The following is a 21748-nucleotide window of genomic DNA, read 5'->3' as shown; positions in this document are numbered from 1 at the left end:
TAGCACCACCTTTTAGGCATACCTAATGTTTGATCAAGGGCAGGTAAGTGTATATTCTCTATATTTGGGAGGCAGTAAGAACTAAAAATATTTTTTTTATTGTATCACAGTCTAAAATCACTTTAATTTATTATTTTTATTATTTAGATTTGGTGCCAAATTGACGGAATTCTTTAGTAAATTTACGAAAGTGAAATAAGGTTAAGATATGAAAGCAACCGAAGCGACGGAAAAACACACCAAAAGCCAGCGTTAAGTGCAGTTATCCTTTATAAGTCCCCTACCGGTGAAACCGGAGGGGACGATAGGTTTCCTCTGAGTCTGTCCGTCCGTCTGTCTGTCTGTCCCACTTGGTTTTCCGCACTTTTTTCCTAAACGCTTGCAAATATTGAGCTGATTTTTGGTATGTGAGTGTATCTTTACAGATCAAGTTTGCATTTTGTTCCGCTTCATTGATTTTTGACGGAATTACGGCCTTTTAAATTTTACGGGTTCTCCGCAATTTTCTTCTAAACGCTTGTAAATATTGAGCTTATTTTTGGTATGTGGCTTTACCTTGATTAGTTATAGATCAAGTTTGCATTTCGTCCCGCTTCATTAATTTTTGACGGAAATATGGCATTTCAATTCTTAACAGGAACGGAACCAGATTACACTTGCCGGTAGGGGACTAGTATTGCTAATGCAATGCTCTCAGAATGCTTGTTGATTATAGGACTTTATGTGATCGATCACTGTTCGTTATCTTCACCTTACCATCATTTTAATGAGACGACAAGTCAAATATAAAATCACAGACTGAGGATTAGCAAAACATTCAAAATTAACATATAAGCTTGAAAATATTTAGGGCCAATGAAAACGTCAAGTCAATGAATATTCACAAGATATTTCCCAGGATCATTAAAAACAATGCAGGCTAAAACAAAACAGGATAGATAAAATCAAACAAATAAAATACGATTTTTTACTAAATACAAGAGCGACATTGAATAAGAATAACAATATTTTTATGCTAAAACAAAATGTCTTAGAAAAACTGTATAGTTCTTGTTGCAACTGAAAAAAAAAGAAATATAAAGCTTTATTTTAAAAGTAAAAAAAAGTAATAAATCGTATCCTCTTGACTAGTACTATTGGTCACATAAATTCGTGTAAATCGTTAACTTATCAAAGAATCAAGGATCAATCTGTTTTAAGTATTGGCATAAACACTGTCTGTGTTCAAAAAATCAGAAACTGCTTTGAAACAAAATTCATATTCTTCCTGAAATATAAAGAAAAATCATATAAATTTCAGTCTTTTGCTTTATCAAATAAAATAATCAAAGTATATTATATAAATTATGTGAGGAAAAATTGAATAATTAATGCAAACAAAAGCGATTCTTTGTTCTCTTTCCTCATTTAATGAATTAAAATCCCGATATTTTTGAAGGCCAGCGATAATACATTTTCCATACAATGTTGATTATGAACTTGGGGGTGTTAATTCTAATCCTACTTATATAAGAGATTTTTTCTTTAAAAAATTGATGAAAATGCTTAGCCTAATATATATACATTATGATGTACATGTACCTTCGTTGATATCATTTCAGGTCTTCGACACTGTAACTGCTGAACTATAGTAAATATGTCCACCTCGTCGTCCTGTTGTAACTGTTCTATGGCGTTATACACAGTACAAAACACTCCACAGCAGGTTGCTCCATCCCTTTAACAAATAGAAAGACAATGTTTAATACTGACTTACTTTAATGTGATCTAACTAGACCTGAAATCAATGATGTATATTTCTCAAGCATATTATTTTACATATTCAATACTGGAATACATATAATATTTATTTGATATCAACATATGAATGCACTTGTTCGTAGATTATGTTATTTCAATTTCTAACTTTAAGATAAATGCGACTCATACAAGGAAGCGATTGGTCTTTGTCCGCCATATTTCTTTTCAATTGTCTTTATTTCTAGAGCCACTTCACGGTTCAAAACTCTTTTCGATTTCGCGAGTGATGGAGTATCTTACATAACCATGGTAAATTACCCGATACTGATAAAACAATGCCCACTAGTAATACCCCCGCTCTGATGTGAATATACACTATCTAAATCTCACCATATGTCATGCTTAAACAAAGAGTGCGCTAAAATTTCAAGCATCTGTGATAAGTACTGTTGTTGCTGAGAAAACCGCGATGGATTTTGGTACGGATAAACAGGAAGTTGACATTGGATTTTTACAGAAGAAATCCCACCATATAGCAGTGTGCTAAAATTTCAAGTATCCGGGAACAGTAATTGCTGAGAAAACTGCAACCGAAATTTGGTACGGACAGACGCACAATCATATAAACAGGAAGCTGATATCGGATTTGTACAGAAATCAATCTCATTATATGGCAATCCTAATCAAAGACTGCTAAAATTTCAAGCATCTGCGATGAGTAGTTGCTGAGAAAACTGCCAAGAAAATTTGTTACGGACAGACACATAGACGGACAGAAAGACAGACAGACAGACACGGCATAACAGTATACCTCCTCTCCTTCTGAGCGGGGGTATAAATATAAACATGGACTTCGCAGGCTTTTGCAACGACAGGAGCTCAATTTAAAATAAGACAAACAAACACTTGAGACAATTAAATGAGAAAAAAAACAAAGTAAGATTACCACGCATGTCATCCATTCAATAATCAGTAGCCAGAAAGCAATCTGCCCTAACAAATGGATAGGGTATACCCCAATGCTGATATCATACTGACTAAAAATACCCGACTCAAAACTTTTTAACCTCCTGGAAATTATTCTATTTTTCTTAACCCCTTGACTGTTTCATTCCCATGAAAATCCACTTTATTTCACGAAAACCTCCATTCTCAATAAATTTTTAAAGTTAAGCATTGATGCTAAAATAATTATCAAAAAATGTCTTACCTACAAACAGATGTATTTAATTCTGAATCGGGAGAGGACAAACACACTTTTTTTTTCAAAACATGACCTAATAAAGAGTTTCGCTGTTCCACTTTTATGTGTAAATCTTTGCATCTTAGTTATATCAGTTACAGGGAAGAAAATGGGGACAAACACACTTACAGTACCAACCAGACCCAACCTGACACCAAAGCAGTCCCAGAAAGCAGTCCCCGGGACTGCTTTGGGACCGCTCTGGGACTGCTGTGGGACTGCTCTGGGACCGCTGTGGGACTGCTCTGGGACCGCTATGGGACTGCTCTGGGACTGCTGTGGGACTGCTCTAGAAAGCAGACCCAGCAGTCCCTGGGACTGCTTTCTGGGACTGCTTTGTTCACTCATGCGTGAAAAAGGTTCTGAGTGACATGATAGCTCCGCCCCTTGTGTATTCTGAATTTGCAGCTCCTTGTTGTTGTTTTGTTTACTTTCTGCAGAGAGGTGTTTAAGAAAAAAGCAAATATAAAAAAAAAACAAGTATTGATTTCTTACAAAAATTAAATAAATAGAGATAGTTATACATGTAATTACTAAATGTCTTTAGAGGGCTGTAAATTTACACAATTGTAGTCTAAAATTAATTTTAAGAAAATAAAAATAGTTTAAAAGAGAAGTCAGGGGATGATTTTTATACCTTAAATTAAACTTCAATACAGGTGTTTGAAAAAAAAAATCTAGGACTATTTAATAAATTAATGCTGTCAAATTACATATGTACTCAAAGTTTGCATTAGCACTATTTAAAAAAAACAAAACAAACAAACAAACTTGTCATTTCAGTAAGATACATGTATTCAGAGGAACGTACTGAACTGGATTTTTTTTCTTAATTGAAAAAGCTAATACCATGCTTAAAAAAAGAGCATTCCATGCTATTTTTTACCACCCTCAAATAAAACCTAATAATTTATTTAATGACCATGAAATAAAATTATTCCACCATTCTACTGTCACATGAACAATGTGAACAATTATTCCGGGATTTATTTATGAATTAGTTTTTAATTTATAAACAAGTCATTAAAAGAGTACATTTATTAAAAAAATAAACATTTGAAAATATCGGGAATTATGACTTGTTTCTTATTTCTTTTGTTTGTGTTTACCTGGCCGGTTAATACAGTGGGATTGTATAAAATGGTGTCAACACCTGAGGTTTCAATCGCCTTTGGGCATAATTAGCAGAAAGTCAATGCATTTTATTTGGGTATCAGTGTTACACATCACTGAACACGCTGGTCAACATTGACATAATTTCAATCTATGTCATGCAAAAAATCTTAGTTTCAATAATTGTGTATAAATTTATTTCGGGATTAATTAATTTTGAACATAATCTGAGGGTTCCATTTTCGTGATTTACAGATGTACACTCGAACTTTTATATAATAAAACACTTAAAACTGAGAATCTAAAGATAATTAAATTGGCAAGTCATTGAAAATAATCATGACTGAAATATAATACTCGGCAATGTTTAACAAAGAATTTTTCAAAAGCTCCAATACTTAAGAAAAATGCATTCAGAGTATAGTATGGGAATCTGCCTTGCTCTATAATTATCATTATCTATTTAAAGCTAATTCTGGTATAAAATGAATAATTCAAGTTTAATTTTCTATATTAAAAAAATAAATATGAAAACCAATATCAATCACAAAAAATGAAGAAATTGGTTTATTTTGGTTAAAAATTAATATACCAAATAACTGTGTTTAAATATTCATGTTATTAATAGGTGTGAACGTCTTCTTCATTCAATAATTATAAATTGTTTCTATATGCGTACTGTGATTTTCTTAACAGTTCAGAAATGACTGTTGTGTAAGAATTGTAAATATTTGTTGATACTACACAGAGAGAATTGCTCATCAATTTCAATTGCCTTTTATATAGTTGCATTGTTTATTGGTAATCTCATTCGGAGTAAGCTCCGCCCATTAAATTAATTAACCCCGCCCACTGGGACTGCTGGGACTGCTTTCTGGGACTGCTGGGACTGCTTTCTGGGACCGCTGGGACTGCTGGGACCGCTGTAGGACTGCTCTGGGACTGCTGTGGGACTGCTCTGGGACCGCTCTGGGACTGCTCTGGGACCGCTCTGGGACTGCTTTAGCAGTCCAAGAAAGCAGTCCCCAGAACTACTCTGGGACTGCTTTGTGTCAGGTTGGGTCTGGTTGGTACTGTATAAATCAATTAAATTACAAATCACAATTATTTGATGATATATGAATCTCTCACTATATTTCCTTATCAATATAGAGGATAAAATAGAATTCTCTTGGCCTTTTCGTCATACGGCAACATTTGTCCTGCAAGTGTCAACTATAATAGGACAAAAACCATTATATAATTTTAACATACATTTATATAAAAGGTAAAAATGAAGGTTTGATATGAGGATATAGTACATACTTCGATATAACAGTAATATGTCCGTTGGGATGAGACTTGCGATCAAGGCTGAACTGTTTTATGAGGTTTGTCAATGTAGAAGTTTCGGTTGGAAGAACATCATTGGAACTCCAATTTAAACACTCAAATATCTCCACTTCATTGGCTTCCTTGTTCTCCTATAGAAAAAAAAAAACCATGCAAATATAGTTTAACAAAATATTACTTTGTTATAGAGAAAATAATCATTCAATCAAAATGCATATAGATAAAATAAATAGTTTCAAAAAAAATTTCAATACTTATAAAAAAATCACTTTTTACTTCAATTAAAGAAAGTGACATTAAATGAATCTACAGTATTCAGCTAAATAATGTTGAAAGGTCTGGAAAGGTCACCTAATGTCAATGGTCTGCCATTCAGTCACCTTTCAGTAAATGTCCAAAAACCTTTCAGTTAACAAAATGGCAAATTTATATCTCATCCTTAAAGGGAAAACCTTCATTATACATTCAAATATATATTGAACATATTGGAAAAGTATTATCTTACCTCTTTTTTAGTTATTTTTATGCTTGTCTTTCTGATCTCCTTGGACAGTGTTGTCTGTGCATCTCTAATGATTGTATAAGGACTCAGTCTAATATTGCCATTCTTTTCATCAACCCAATTGTGTAGCTGGAACAAGATGACATATATGCATGTACAGTATGTATAAATGAAACCTATAAATTAAAGGGAATTTAGCAATCAAGACAATAGGACTAAACGTGTATGCATTGTGTTTAATGAGTTTAAAGAATGATTTATCTCTACCTCTTTAACCTCTGATAGAGGGTTTAGTGAAATTAGGAATGCTGACTCATGATCTACAAGCAGACGAACAAGATCTATGGCCGCACCAGACACAGGAAATTGTGCAGATATAAATTCCTCAGCTCGGGAGAACGACTACATGTAAAGAAATATAGAGAACAGAACATGTTAAAGCACAGATCTAAGGTATTCAACATTGTTCCTCAATCAAGTAACACAGTAAATCAAGTAGAGATGTTCGTTGATTGTAAATTTTTATACGTTGATAATATATCTCTAACGACCAACACATCTATACATACAGACACATGAACTGCATTGTAGTAAGATTCTCTGCCAGGAACATGGGAAGTCAAGTAGACCAGGTATTGCTCAACTGCAAATACAGGATTCATGAGAGTGGATTAGACAAAATCAACCGACTTGAAAATATGCGTAAGATTCTCTGTATCCAATTGTCAACAAAAATAAATATTAATAATACTGTGTTGTTATATATAATACTACAAAAACCATTCTTGAATTGAAAACATAGGTAATCAAAGATTACGAAGCTCACCTAGACGAATGTTATCTTTAAGTAAGGCAAATTTCACATATTTTTTTTTTATTTAGTGTACATCCCAAGATCAATGTCCATGCAAGTTTGGTTTAAGTAGGACTTATAGTTACTTGGAAATAGACCTGTTCAAAAAACGTTTATCCTGTTTACTAATCAAGAAAATTTTGGTCAGTTCCAACATCCAAAGTAAGTCTGGAAGTTTTCATCCTTAGATGCACCATCTATGCAAGTTTAATCATAACAGGCCATAATGTTATATAGCTACTCCAAAAAAAAAATTAACCTGGTCACTCATCTGGAAAATGTAGGTCAGATGTAGAATCCAAAGCAAGTCTAGAAAAGATCATCCCTAGCTACATCATCCATGCTAATTTGGTTAAAATATGGCTAAAATTCACTCATGCGGACGCAGCTATGTTAAGGCTGTCCGAAGGCTTAATTTGCATTAGATATATACTATTTTATTTTGAGCTTTGTTTTGATTTAAATTTGTAATCTATGTATACATACACAGTTAAGTTGTAAAGAGAGTTGAATAAGGTATTATAAAAAAGCATTTCTGTGATGTCACATGACTGTTGATTACGTGACGGACACTTATAAATTTTCTTAAATGTTGCACAAAAATCGCATCGGCACCAGTGAAAAACAAAATTATTGTGAACGGCTTGTTACATAAATCAATCAAACGTATTCTTGAGTATATATAAAGTGCTGGGGGCAAGTCTGAATTTTATTTGTTAAGAAAATATTTCACGAGAAATTCAACTTACCCATATTCAAAGGGTCATTTTCCACTCTTCATCGCAATTTATACAAAATGGGATAAATAACATACAATCCCCCAGCAAAATTCAGTTAGAGGACATATTTCTCTAGTAGATTCACACAGAATATCTTCAATTAATTTTTATTATTCACTTGTGCCAGACTAATATATACACGATTTATAAATTCTCACTCTGTCTACAGACGCGTAAGGGGGAGCGTTTCACAATTTGTTTTGTAATTGTTTGAATACGTACGTTAGACAAGGAAAAGGAAAAAAGATATTATACTGCAAAATTTTCACCATCATAACAGCCTTAAAACAAGAATCCAGACACATGAATTAAACATCAACGTAAAAAAATTCTATATGTGATGTGAAAGGAATGTAAAAGTTATGACATTTTCCCCGTCATGTCTGCTCAAATTTGCAGGGACTTGACGTAATATGCCATTATGACGTCATATCTAGGTAGTTTAGAGAATTTACGGCGGCTGGTACACTGTGACATTCTTCGGACAGCCTTATCCTAGCTGCGGAAAATCTAGGTCGAATACAGCATCCGAAGCAAGTGTGGTAGTGCCCATCCCTAGATCCATCATCCATGCAAGTTTGGTCCAGGTAAGCCTTATAGTTACTTGGGAATGGACCTGCTCCAAAAACTTTAACCTGGTCACTCATCTGGAAAATCTAGGTCAGATCCAGCATCCGAAGCAAGTGTGGTAGTGCCCATCCCTAGATCCATCATCCATGCAGGTTTGGTCCAGATAGGGCTTATAGTTACTTGGGAATGGACTTGCTCCTAAAACTTTAACCGGGACGCCGACACCGACGCCGACGCCGGGGGTATAGCATAAGCTCATCTCGACTTCGTCCGTCGAGGTGAGCTAAAAAGCAAGTAAACATTCTTTACTAAAAATAAACCAGAAGATAAATTCGGTGCTTGTATACCTGGTAAAATTGATTTGGTAAAGTTCAGTTTCGAAAACTTCTTTCCACTCTTGAAATCTTTGGCATCATATCTTGGCTTTAAACTAATTAATTCCTAAAAAGTATGATGGATAATATATATATATATATATATATATATATATATATATATATATATATGGGGGGGGGGGGTGTTTATGACTCCAAAGTGAGATGGGACTCCAAAGTCCGATGGTCACGCCAAAGTCCGATGGTTTGTGCAAAACCCCAATGGTATGACAAGCCGAAGTCCGATGATGCGGAAAACAATTAACGTTTATGACGTCATAGTACTACTGCGCCAAACTGCAATGCCTGCCATGCCAAGGTCTTAAATAAGTATAAATAAATATCATTATGCGAAAACTAACCGTAATCTCTCGGATAGGTGCGAAACTAACCCTAATCGCTCGAAAAGTGTGTAAATACGATAACCTAGATATCTTGGGTGGGTGCGAGACTAACCCTAATCACGCGAGGACTAACCTTAAATCTCTCGGGTTGGTGCGAAGCAAGGACTAACACTAATCAGTCTAGTGGTGTGCGAGGACTAATCCTAAAATCTCTAGAAGGTGCAAGCAAGAAGCAAAATCAATAAAACTGTATGCGAGGACGAATTCAGAAATGATGGCTTTTGAATGCAGGACAACGGCGTCAAGGATTGACGTCGGATTACTCTGACGTCATAAACGTTGATTGTTTCTCCGCACCATCGGGATTTGGCGTGTCAGACCATTGCACTTTAGCGCAGCGCGTCTCATAGGAAACAAGCCATTGGCGTCCGTACCGACAACCATCGGTGTTTGGCGCAGACCGTCGGGGTTTGAAGAGACCATCGGACTTCGGCGTTACCATCGGAATTTGGAGTCTTAAATACACACACACACACACACCCTTGTTTGTAAATCCAGCCAACTGACTACATTTGAAATTTTACCTTCATCTCGCTTCACCGATTTAGAGGCTTGAAAAAGAGAAAGTAAGACCAGAATATACCGAGGTTAACCTTAGGATTTCTCTGTATCCATAGGAATTTTTGATATCTTTTACTTTAAGTATATTGAAATTCGACATGAATCTCACTACATTTTTACACTTATTGAACACACACGTGCAAATCAGTACAGCTAATTCAACCGTCAATTCACTACAAGGTTATAAACACACAGGAAAATCGCTACAGCTAGTGATCATGTTTAATTTTTTAATTGCACCGTTTATTTTATTTTATTTACTGATATAAATGGTGTATGTATGTACAAGACAGTACACAAGATCAAAGGAAAAGATTGGATATACGGCAAAAATGTATGTTATCAGAGCTGTTCCCATGTTGACATATACATGTATACAGCATGTACAGCGCCGGTCTAACATAAACTCTAATTAACATTAATCTCAGAGTCGATAATTGAAGATATCTTTTAATAATCAAGGACATCATCAATTCATTTTTTATTATTAATAATGGAATGAACGATACTTTCTTTTAATGAAAGAACGGAAAAAATCTTTTTTAAGACAATCTCTAAATTGATTCTTTGCGAGTAAATTTTCCGCCACTGTATTGATAGGCCTATCTTCGATTCAATTGATAAGCGCATGAAATCAATTATTGCTCTCCTTTATTGAATAGTTGCGCGTATAAATCCAGCTGATGAGAGGAATAACTGATCTGATGCTCTCACTCATTCAGAAAATGTATTTCAAGCAGTATCCTAAGCATGTCTTGTATCTTTTCTTTCCATGTAACATCTGTGCAAGATTCGTTAAGCTAAAAACTAGTCCCCTACTGGTAAAAACGGTTCTTTCCTCAACTGTCTGCCTGTCTGTCCCTCTGTAAGTCCTTCCCATGGCACTTGAATTTTCCGCCCTTTTTCTACAGCTTGCAAATATTGAAGTGATGTTTGGTATGTGAGTCTACCTTTACTAAGTTACAGATCAAGTTTGAATTTCCGCTTTCAAGAGTTTTGACGGAATTACGGGCATTTCAATTTTTTAGGAGAACCAGATAACATTTGCTGGTAGGGTGCTAGCATTGCATATGCAATACTCTCAAAATGCTTGTTAAAGTTACGAAAAAAGCTACTCCCTAAGCACCTAAATGGTCACTTTTGCTGATAATGAAGGAAAAAGCAGCATCCGAAGCAATACTGCTATTATCAGCAGTCAATATTAGCTGCTCGGCATTAAGCTAGATAACTTGCGATTTATAAGTTCTTTCAAAATTTAAAGTAGTGGCATGTTTGAAATATATATTCTTTCAGCATCGAATTTTCTTTAAATTTTTCCCAAAAAATCCCTGTGTGAAGAATCGTGTGGTCAGTTAGTAAAAAAACAAAGTCGAACGTCAATTCATCATAGTTTCAAAACAGTAAATATTCCGTGATCTGGGTAACCAAAAAGTTAGTGGAATTAATTGTATTAATGATAATTCATTCTCATTAATACCCAATGATAATCGCCCAAGTTCAAGTTCAGTTTATTCACCCAACCCAAAATAATAGTACATGGGATACATTTATAACATATATATATATATATATATATATATATATATATATATATATATATATATATATATATATTCATATAAACTGTTCAGAGGTACAATATCTATATATACAATGCAAAAACATGATAAAAAATGAATAATGATAATGATAAAAATACTTCGCCGTTCCATTTTTAACCATTTTCAAGAGAAAATTCTTAAAGATTACATATAGTCATATACCCTAATGTATAGTTAAGAAGATGCGAAGACTCCCTGACCGCTTGGGAAAGTGTGTTTTAACACCCTACTGCTCAGATTGACCGGTGGGGGAGACTTTCAATGATTTAAAAATACGCTATCTAACAAAAAACATGTTGTTTAGCTAGAAAATGCTAAAATGCATTCTCTAAACGGACAGGGTGTCTCAAGCCGCCTCAATACCCTTGATAGATTCAGGGCAAAGCCCAGATGATGGCGCAGAGGACTAAAGTCCCTGAAAGCTCCGGAATTTTGACGATGCAAAGCCATTTTATTCACAGAAGAAGTTGGAGAATAGATATATTTTTGTTCTTATTCTAGTATAGGCATAGTAGGCATACTGTAGTACAATAGTAGGCAGGTAGTATTCTAGTAGGCATACTGGGCGACTGAAATTTCTCGGTACTACATTAATAGAGTATTTGAAAATTTTTTAAAGAAGATAAATCAATCATAAGTTAATGAAATACATTATAACGTGTACATAAACAGAAAATTTAAAAGGGTGTTTTAGTGATAACATTTTTGTATCGTGTTCCTACAATGAATTTCAGTATAAATATGAAAGTAAAAATTAAGAGAAAATTCATATAGGAAGATGGCTTTCTATGCAAACTTCGTGATAATTATAGTTTTGTCAATGATAAAATATGTACAACCTTTGATTTTGAGTATCCTATGCCCTGAAGGAGTATTAATTTTTTTTAATCAATTTACTTTGGGGGAGACTAAACGATGAGCATGCTTGAGCATATAAGGAAATATGGAAGCTCTGCCATACCAGCCAAATTAACATACTTTTTATGTTACTTGTGTTAAAGATATATTCAAATAAAGCATGTAAATTGAAATGATAAAAAAAAACATGTGATAATTGGTTAGAAATTTTAAATATTTCAGCAATATTAATAATGCCATCACATTGTTGGGGCTCGAGTTAAATTCCACTGATGAGAAGAATGACTGAATTTAATTGCTGCTAGCATCAAATCAATTACTGATCTCATCAATTCAAATGATGCGCGCCTTAATTTTTCTAATGTTTGCCAGCATCAATAATTCGCATTAATTCAATTGATGAGAGCAATAATTGATTGGCACTTCAGTTCTTTTGAGAGCAATGATTGATTTAATGATATATTTCAAGTAATTTAAGATGACTTCACTATTTCGTGTTTAAGAAATACAAGAATACATGAAAACAATGGATAAATGTATTAAAGAATATTCTTTATCTATAACGTCAAAATTAGAAAATTTACAGAAAAGTGATATTAAGGAATATTGGAGAATTTTAAATAGTTCGAAGGCTAGATGTAAAACTGAAGTTGATATCAAAGCAATGTACGATTTTTTGAAGAAGAAAAAATAATGAATCTAAAGATGATGAAGGTGATGTAGATGATAATGATGTCAATTTCGATAATAACGCCCCTTTAAATTGTCAAATCTCTGCAGAAGAAATCTTGCAAGCAGTTAACAAACTGAAAAATAATAAAGCTCCAGGGTATGATCAATTCTGTAACGAATATATTAGTACAACAATATCATGTTTTTTGCCACTATATGTTGACCTTTTCAATTTGATTTTTGATACTGGTTTTGTACCTGAGGAATGGCTTATTGGTATCGTTAAGCCAATTTATAAAAACAAGGAAGACCCACCTCTTCCTGAAAACTATAGACCAATAACACTATTAAGTTGTTTAGGAAAAGTATTTACCAGTATTTTATGTGAGCGTTTGGATACTTTTTCTGATGAATTATAATTGATTACTGAAGCCCAAGCTGGCTTTAGAAAAGGATGTGGTACAAAAGATAACATATTGATATTAGATTTTTTGTGTAAATTTGTTTCTTTTAGTAAGAAAAAACTTTATTGTGCATTTATTGACTTTAAACAAGCCTTTGATGCTGCTTGGCGATCGATCTGGTTTGTGGTCCAATGTGTTTAAAAGTGGTATAGATGGTAAATGTCTAAGATTTATCAAATATATGTACAGTGGTATTAAATCGAAGATATATATTGATCAAAATATCTCAGAATTTTTCATGTGTAACCTTGGGGTAAGACAAGGGGAAATTTATCCCAATTTCTTTTTACTTTATATATTAACAATTTAGAAAACTATTTATTGCAGAATAATATTGAAGGGGTTACGAGATTTGATGAAAAATTAGAAATTGAAATGCAGATAATATTTAACTTTTTTAGACTTTTTTATGCTGATGACACAGTTTTATTATCTGATAATCCAGAGGATTTACAAAGATCTTTGAATATTTTCTCTGATTATTGTGACCATTGTAAGCTTCAAGTAAATACAGACAAGAATAAAATAATAATTTTTTCTAGAGGAAGAATACCAAAGAAAATATTTTTGTATAGAGGTGCACCAATTGAAATTGTGAACGAATTTAAATATTTACAATGTAGGTGTTATCATGTCTCGTAGTGGTTTCTTCAGAAGTGCCAAAACACATTTAACTAAACAAACATCAAAAGCCATGTATGGAGTACTTAGAAAAATAAGGTATTTTAATTTACGGTATACACTTAAAATTTCTGAAATTTGTTTTACATGTTGAATCCAGCACTCCAAATTGTATGGTATATATATGGGGAAACTGGGCGATACCCTTTAATAATACGTATAAAGGCACGAATGATTACTTATTGGGTTAAACTTTTGATGTCACATGAACGTAAGTTTACATATATAATGTATTGCTTTCTCCATAAATGCTTTTCTGAAGGTTTATTTATGCATCACACATATTAATAAGGTACACTACTAACACAAATGTCGAGTCACTATACTACTAACACACATGTCGAGTCACTATACTACTAACACACATGTCGAGTCACTACACTACTTACACACATGTCGAGTCACTACACGACTGAAATATACATTAAAAATAACAATATTAAATCACACGATGAGCTATACCAGAAACACATATAAAATTATACATTCCCAACACATGAGTCACCATACTACATGTACAACTCACATAACAAACAACAAAATTACCACACATAATAAGCTACACTACTAACACACATGTGGAGTCACTACAGAACTAACACACATGTCAAGTAACTACAGAACTAACACACATGTCGAGTCACTACACTACTAACACACATGTCGAGTCACTACACTTCTAATATATATTAATTACAACTAACAATATTAAATCACACACAATGAGTTATACCAGTTACACATATAAAATTATACGTTACCAACACATGAGTCAACATACAACATGTACAACTCACATAACAAACTAGAGGTACTGTGAGCACTGAACTCACTGAAGGATCCCCCCGCCTCCGATATGATTATAAAGGCAAAGTCCATGTTTTGCTCTGAGAGACCCGAAATAAGTGACAGATCAAAAAGTAATATACGAGTTGCACAATGGCACTATGTAATAAAAGATCGGGGGGGGGGGGGGGGGCTAGGGATAAAGTCTACTACATGTATATAACATAAATAATTGTTTAGAGTGGTGAACGAGGTATAAATGTTTTATAAAATACAAAATATTATATATATATTATCGAAAAATTTTAGTCATATCTAGCTGCAGATATATACATGTAGCTCTCCACTGGTCTGAAAAAAATTGAATGGTTGTCATATTGACAAGATGAGAAAATCTGGGAATAAAAGGGGAAAATTAGCATTCTCTGGAGGTTAAAAAAGGTTTGAGTACAGCCATTTTGAAGCAGTCGGTCGGGAGAGGACAAACAATTTTTTAAAGATGACCTCATCATATTCTGTATGGCCTTGCCATACAGGTTTACGTATGAATTGATATTATTTAAATATCAGAAATGAGCGATATTCATAAATCATAGCATGTATATTAATTAAGTTTCTGACTGAAGCATACCTGGGAATACAGAGGGGATACCTTTTATATCAAATTGAATTTTTAAGTTCGCCCTGGGGCTTACTCTAGGTTGCACACCAGTATCAAATTTCAATAATTATATATTGATTATTACCAAAATTACGAAAATTATAGAAGACATACATGTAACTCGTCGAAAACAAACTCCTCGAGAATTTTTTTTCAGACTTTATAAGACAATGCTTTCTAAGCATACAAAAACTTCCAGACAGGCAAGCGAATTTATCGAAGTCGAACAGGTGCTTGAAAGTGACGCACAGGACTTAACCAGCCTTCCTTAAATACGGTATACAAAAAAAAAAAAAAAAAAAAAAAAAAAACTACAGGACTGCTTTGTTCTCACATCTGGTAAAATTTTCGAGGGAAGTATTGAAAAATAAATGTGCGTTGGCCACGTTTTGACGTAAACCTTTAGTTTTTACGCTATCCAATAAACCCTGTCCATATTTTTCACTTTTTAACAGAAAGATACACTGTATCTGAAATACAGAGGGTCGACCTTTTACATCGTGTATATTCCAACATACGGGGTGTATGCTACGTTGTGCACAGGGTATATGCTTTCGGGGCGATAAAAAGGGGGTCAATGTATCCTTTTTGTACATTATCAATATTTCAATTTACATGTATGGATATATTTCGCCGGAAAGCATATGCATACGGAAGAAAGCATTATCTAAGAAGTATATGGATACCTATGAATCCACTGTACACTTTCTAGTTTTATCAAACACCTCAACACAATTCCGAGGATCAGAGCAAGATTGACGCTACATTGTGTTTATGATCAATTGTACCATTAGTTAGCTGGGTTTTTTTTTCTTTTATTAAAACAGCCCCGTAGTAAGCAAATTCAGTTTGGGGGGCATAGCCATACATTTTCAGTTGACAGTTGAGAGGACACAAGAAATCCTGACAAGCAAAAAATAAAAAAATAAAAAAGGGCATCAGACGTTTTTATTGAGGGACACAAGCAAATAGTATCTATGTTTCCTATAATAATCTATATATCGGCAAAATTATTGGGGGGGGGGGGGGCACGCCCCCACCCCCGTGCCCCCCGGTTCCTACGGCCATATAAAAGTGTAGGTTATCTGTACATAACAAACAATATTATATGGGGTAACTACTACATATCAGAACAAAGCTTCGCTTTATCACCACTTTCATATTACTGTTAAGTACACGTTATCTGTATAAATGTATGCATAAATTGTCTGTTTATAAAACAGTTCGTATTTAAAGATATTGACGAAAATTCAATGTTGTGCCCGGGGTGTATGCAGCATGCTGCACCCGGTTAATCCAGATACCCAAATCCTACTCTGCTGATGTCTGAATCTCAATGATAATGTTCAGAAACCCTACAGGTACAGATACAGGCTTACACATTGAACTAATTTTCAGTTAAAAGGGGGGGGGGGTTGCACATATTAGAAAGTCCTTGGTACGCAAAAAAAAGGATGAACTGATGTTATTTTCGATGGGCCCAACTGTAAATATGCTTTATTTTCTATTCTTGAGTAAATATTTGCAAACTAATAGTCCCTTCCCTCCTCCCCCATGCTTCAAAGAATTAAATCTATTCAACCATACTTTCATTCTGATGTATGTTTTCAACATTGAGTTACCTGTTTAAAGCTTAAGCATCAAATGTATTTATTTCAGTAGTAGATATACATAGAATACATCATTAGGTAAATGCATATTTTACCCTATCCAAAAGTAAATAATTAAAATGTAATTATAAACTGAAAACAAATGGCGATTGTTAAAACAAAATTGAAGAATAGTCATTCGTATATTTTTTAAATCGATTTTCGTATTGAAATCTACACTTGGGATAAGAAATATCTTAAAATATTCTACTAAAAATAGACTATAATAATATAAATTACAATTTTAAAGTATGAATATCATAATAGTACTATAATTTGTTCCTTGGCATAAATTATTGAAATAAAGAATTCAGAGCAATTGATATAAGGCAAATACATGGCCATTACATTGCCATTGCTACCTACCTGCAGGTAGAGGTATGATTACTTCACCGCCCCCCCCCCCCCTTGTTTTATTACCTGAACACACAGGCAGATTTAACACCTTTAATCGAAGCAAACGCTGGTAAAAAAACAAAAACAAACAAACAATAGCACCATAAATGTGACACTTTTTACATTTATTTTTTGGGGCATAAGCAGCACAACTCAAAGCAGCTGAACAGGGAATAGCAAGTCTTGCCTTAGAGATCATATTGAACGACAAGGGTAAACAATTCTTTTTTCAAATGATATAAACCCATTCTCTGAAAATTTATGTGATTGTCAAGGTTTATGCAAGTAGCATTTTGCACTACCTGGACCTTTAAATGTAAGCAGACCTTTTCTTATACGCGCTGGACCTTTTCTTTAAAAAGTTATCGGATTAGCCCCCCCCCCCCCGATCTTTAAACGAGGCGGAACAAATAATATGCAACACCGGTCAATCGGTAGGGGTTGCTTACTCCTCCATGGCACCTGATCTGTTTTCAGGGGTCTATTTTTGCTCTGCCCATAATCTGTTTTGATTAAATGAATTTTTCAGCATGATTACGGTTCAGAGGGTCGTGACATAAATGTACTTAAGTCCAAGACCATGCTAAAGTAGGACTTAAGTACAGTCTTAAAACTTAAGACCATAACTAGAAGCGTGCTAAGATTTGACAATCTTAGCAAAACTTAGGCAGTCGGTAGAGGTGACTTAAGCATGTTTTAACTTCTTTAAACACATATTTAGAACTATTCAAAGGTTGACTTTCGACGTCAAAACATTCATCTAATCATAGTATACATTAAAGAAAATAATTTTCTCTATTTAATATTGGTATATATAAGAATTTTATTTTTTCGTCGGGGGAAGGGGGAGGGGGGTGATATTGATCACTGATTCCAATTTCACTCTCTAAATGACATTCATGTAAAGGCAAAATTTTATTTTTGGGATACGATTGAATGTTAGTGGGACCTAGGTTATAAACACTAAGCATTATAAGTTAATTGTACACAGTAATCATGGATTTTTATATTCAAAAATGAGATGATATAGATTTATATAAAAAAAAACACAGAAAAATTGTCGTTGAATTAAAGGGTGCTTACTAGAAAACTAATAAAGAGTGTCTGCTTAAATAAGATTAAACGTAGAATGCAACAAGCGTGGATTCAGACAGAGTTCACTAATATAAGAGAGAGAGAGAGAGAGAGAGAGAGAGAGAGAGAGAGAGAGAGATGTAGGAGGTATACGAAAAATTATCTTCTTTTCCATCCTTGATTAGAATTGTAAATAAGTATATCATAAAACGTCTGCAGTCTTTGCCTGCTGATATGGGCTGATTCATCGGAGTAAAAAGAATTTAATATGTCCCTATTGTTTTATTAAGAGTTTCAATTTCAAGTACATAGACGTTCGGTTATCGTGCAATCTCTGCGAAAGTGACAATTTGAAAGCAAGTGAACCTTTGTCAAAACAAAAGAATAACGACAAACATTGCAGTCTCTAGTGATAAACAATATTCATGCATTTACAGTGAACCACTATTTTGTGTCCGTGCAATATTTATTTTCAAATATTCAGACTAATTTTAAACAGAATATTTTTAATACGAAATCTAATCTAACCTAGCTAAAACCGATAGGTAAGGACGTCAACTTTAATCTATGTGTAATTAAAAACGCAACTAAATCATTTTTTAAAAATACATGTATATATATAAATAAATATGAAAATTATGATGATTCATAAAATATTTTGAACGTAAGTTTGACTTAGCTAAGACCTAGCTAAGTTCATTTTATGTTACGGTTTAAGACAAATTTAAGTAGTACCTAGGCAGGTCTTAAGATTGCGCCTAAAACATACTTATGACCCTACTTAATAGTAAAAAAAAATCCGGAACCTTTCGGAGAGCCGTGGACAAATTTAATTGTAATCTCTTGCTTTATTCTTTACACTTTAATGCTCGTTTTATAAATAGCTTTTTATTTTCTCAATATCGAAACTTGCAGGACGGTCAGGGGTCTTTGAAGCCTTCCATCTTATTCAGAGTTAATAAAGAAACAAAATTATGAATTTCGATACACACCCCATTTCAGGAAACACGACCCCTTATAAGTAAGGACGTTATATACATATATGCATGTGAAGGAAAACTGCTTGTTGGTAAAAGTGTTTAATCTCACCCTTACTCCACCTTTAAGTCCCCCACGAAATATATTTATAATTACATGTACATTTAAATGAAAGTCCAACAAAGTGAAGAGAATTGACCCACTTTATTTTTACATGGTTCTATACGTAGTAGTATAGTCGGTGTTACAAACATGCATTGCAATTGAATTAAGAAAATTGTAACAATTTTTCATTTAGTCTCAAACTGAACATAATCTGGTATGACTTATTAAGTTATTTAAAGTTATTTAAAAAGTCATACAAGAATTATACATGTGCTACATGTAGTTAAGGCATCGATCGGTGTGTATTATTTCAGAAGCCCTCCGTAAACTTATTTCCGTGATTTTTTTTTTAAATCCAGTTCGACCAATTGGTAGAAAACTCGACTCAGCTCAGAGAGACAAGAAGGGCGTTCTAATGAAATTTAAGAAAAAAACAACTACATGCATGGGAGCAATCTATTCAGCTACTCCTGTTTGTATCTTAATCTGTTGTGTAATTTTTATTTTATCTATGTACCAGTGATCCAGATAACATATTTGCGGAATCGTAATACATTTTCCCCCTTTTTTATGCGGAATCGTAATTAAAAAAAATATTCGAGAAATTGTGACTCATTTTTTGCGGAAAGATATTATCAATATGCGAAAACGTGGAACACCGCTTCAAAGTGAAGGATTGGTGATATCCAAAAAGAAGACCAAGGACAAAAAGAAAAAAATATATATATAATCTCGTTTTCCTACCCATGTTCAAATGGTTGGGGTTTCTCTCTCTCTTTTGTGGCCCGAATGTAGAAAAGATTTTCGAGTTTAGACAATAGGTTTAGGTTTTTTTTCCTGCTTGTCAAACTGTTTTGGAGTCCCCCCCTCCCGCGTTAAAAATCGATTTTTAAGCAGCAAAAAGGAAGAAAAAATGACAACACGCCTTATATTAAAATTTCCTATGTACATTAACAACAGTTATTTTCTCGGGAGAATAAAAAAACACTAGGGGGCATCCCTGTACCCCTTCGATACTGCATGCTTCAGATCGTAGTATTTCCCGGTTTAATATCAAGGCTAGACCGTGACTGTGACTTCCTGTTCTATTCCTTATTTGGGGGGAGAGGGTAATCTATGTTCAATTTGGAAGACCAATTATAGAATCTGTGCTGTGTGAGTCAATAACCTCTAAAGCATAATCCCCTTTCAATTATTAAATGGATACATTATATATGATATGTTTTAAAACCTATATTCGCTGTAAAGGTCCCTGGTACAGAGCGAGGACAATCTCCCAGCCTGAAAAAACACGATTCTCAATTTTGAAAGTTCTTGAAAATTTACATTTTTAAAAAAAAAAATGTATTGTCAATATCATCTTTTACACATTAGCTTCCTTTATTTTACTGAATAATTTATTGATAAATAATTTATTTTTCGCCACGAAGTCTTCTTGTCATTGATGTGTTTCAGTGTGATTAAAATAAAAGAGGTTGTTGAAGCGTATTTTTTCTATAATGTTCGATTTTCAAATGGAATGGGCTCAGACTCCATTTTTTAAAACTTTAAGTTAATTTTACATTTACTTTTCGGTCATTTAAAGGTTAATGTAGAAAGGGAACTTGTCCCATTCATTTTCAAAAATAATTTTGTGTGGCTCCAAAAAACCAGTTTTCCACTAAATATGCTTTACTTACAACTTTAAAACAAATCATCAACCAATGCCATTTAATAAAATAAATGAATCAAATATGTTGAAAATGCCATTCCTGAAAACTTTATTTTAGAAAAATATAACTTTTCCATGAACTTTAAAGATTGAGAAATTTATTATCTCAGAGCGGGTGATTGTCCCCGCCTTATACGCCCCGTTTCTTTTAAGATGTCTTTTAGGTTTCACAATAATGTGCATTATAAAACCACTATCGTTATTTTGATCTAACTTTACCATGATATTTTAGTAGGGATATTTCCTACAGCTGATTGATTGATTGTGTGTATTTTTGTCCCATTCGAGAATTTCCTACAGTTGAAGTCAAGCTTTTATCATTTAAAATTTACAGCATACCACCGACAAACATTTATCTGCTTTTATATACATTGTACATCAGTTTGCATTGGTCTATAATTCTTACCCAATTTGATCTTCCCCTTAACTCGTTCTCCCAAGCAGAATAACATGTTATATAGTTTTATCATATCTCTACTGATTTTTTCCCTATAGAACATTAGATCGTTAGATGTGACTAATTCCCTAGAAATCGTAATGAATGGATTAGTCCCCGTGCGTTAGTCAAGTGAGCTAATCCCTGCTTCGAAAGCTAATTCCCGGTTATCCGTAATCCTCTAGATTTTACTTTTACATTGGTA

The 21748-nt window shown here is 33.7% G+C and overlaps 1 protein-coding gene across 1 annotated transcript in view; it reads right to left on the bottom strand.

The window, feature by feature from the left end:
• Positions 1-1195: 1195 nt before the first annotated feature.
• The window catches only part of LOC133189436 (uncharacterized), a 53033-nt gene continuing 32480 nt past the window's right edge, over positions 1196-21748 (bottom strand). Inside the window, exons 16-21 of the mRNA XM_061324808.1 lie at positions 8480-8573; positions 6500-6573; positions 6198-6332; positions 5402-5559; positions 1582-1717; positions 1196-1267 (exon numbers count right to left, since the gene is read on the bottom strand). Coding sequence (XP_061180792.1) covers positions 1196-1267; positions 1582-1717; positions 5402-5559; positions 6198-6332; positions 6500-6573; positions 8480-8573 — 669 coding nt within the window. The remainder of the gene's footprint in view (positions 1268-1581; positions 1718-5401; positions 5560-6197; positions 6333-6499; positions 6574-8479; positions 8574-21748) is intronic.

Source organism: Saccostrea echinata, unplaced genomic scaffold, assembly GCF_033153115.1.
Source record: "Saccostrea echinata isolate AGI-Se365-2 ecotype Australia unplaced genomic scaffold, CSIRO_AGI_Sech_v1 ptg000018l, whole genome shotgun sequence".
NCBI classification, from domain to species: Eukaryota; Metazoa; Mollusca; class Bivalvia; order Ostreida; family Ostreidae; genus Saccostrea; species Saccostrea echinata.
Note: the sequence above shows the minus strand (reverse complement) of the source record. Positions and strands in the feature narration are given on the sequence as shown.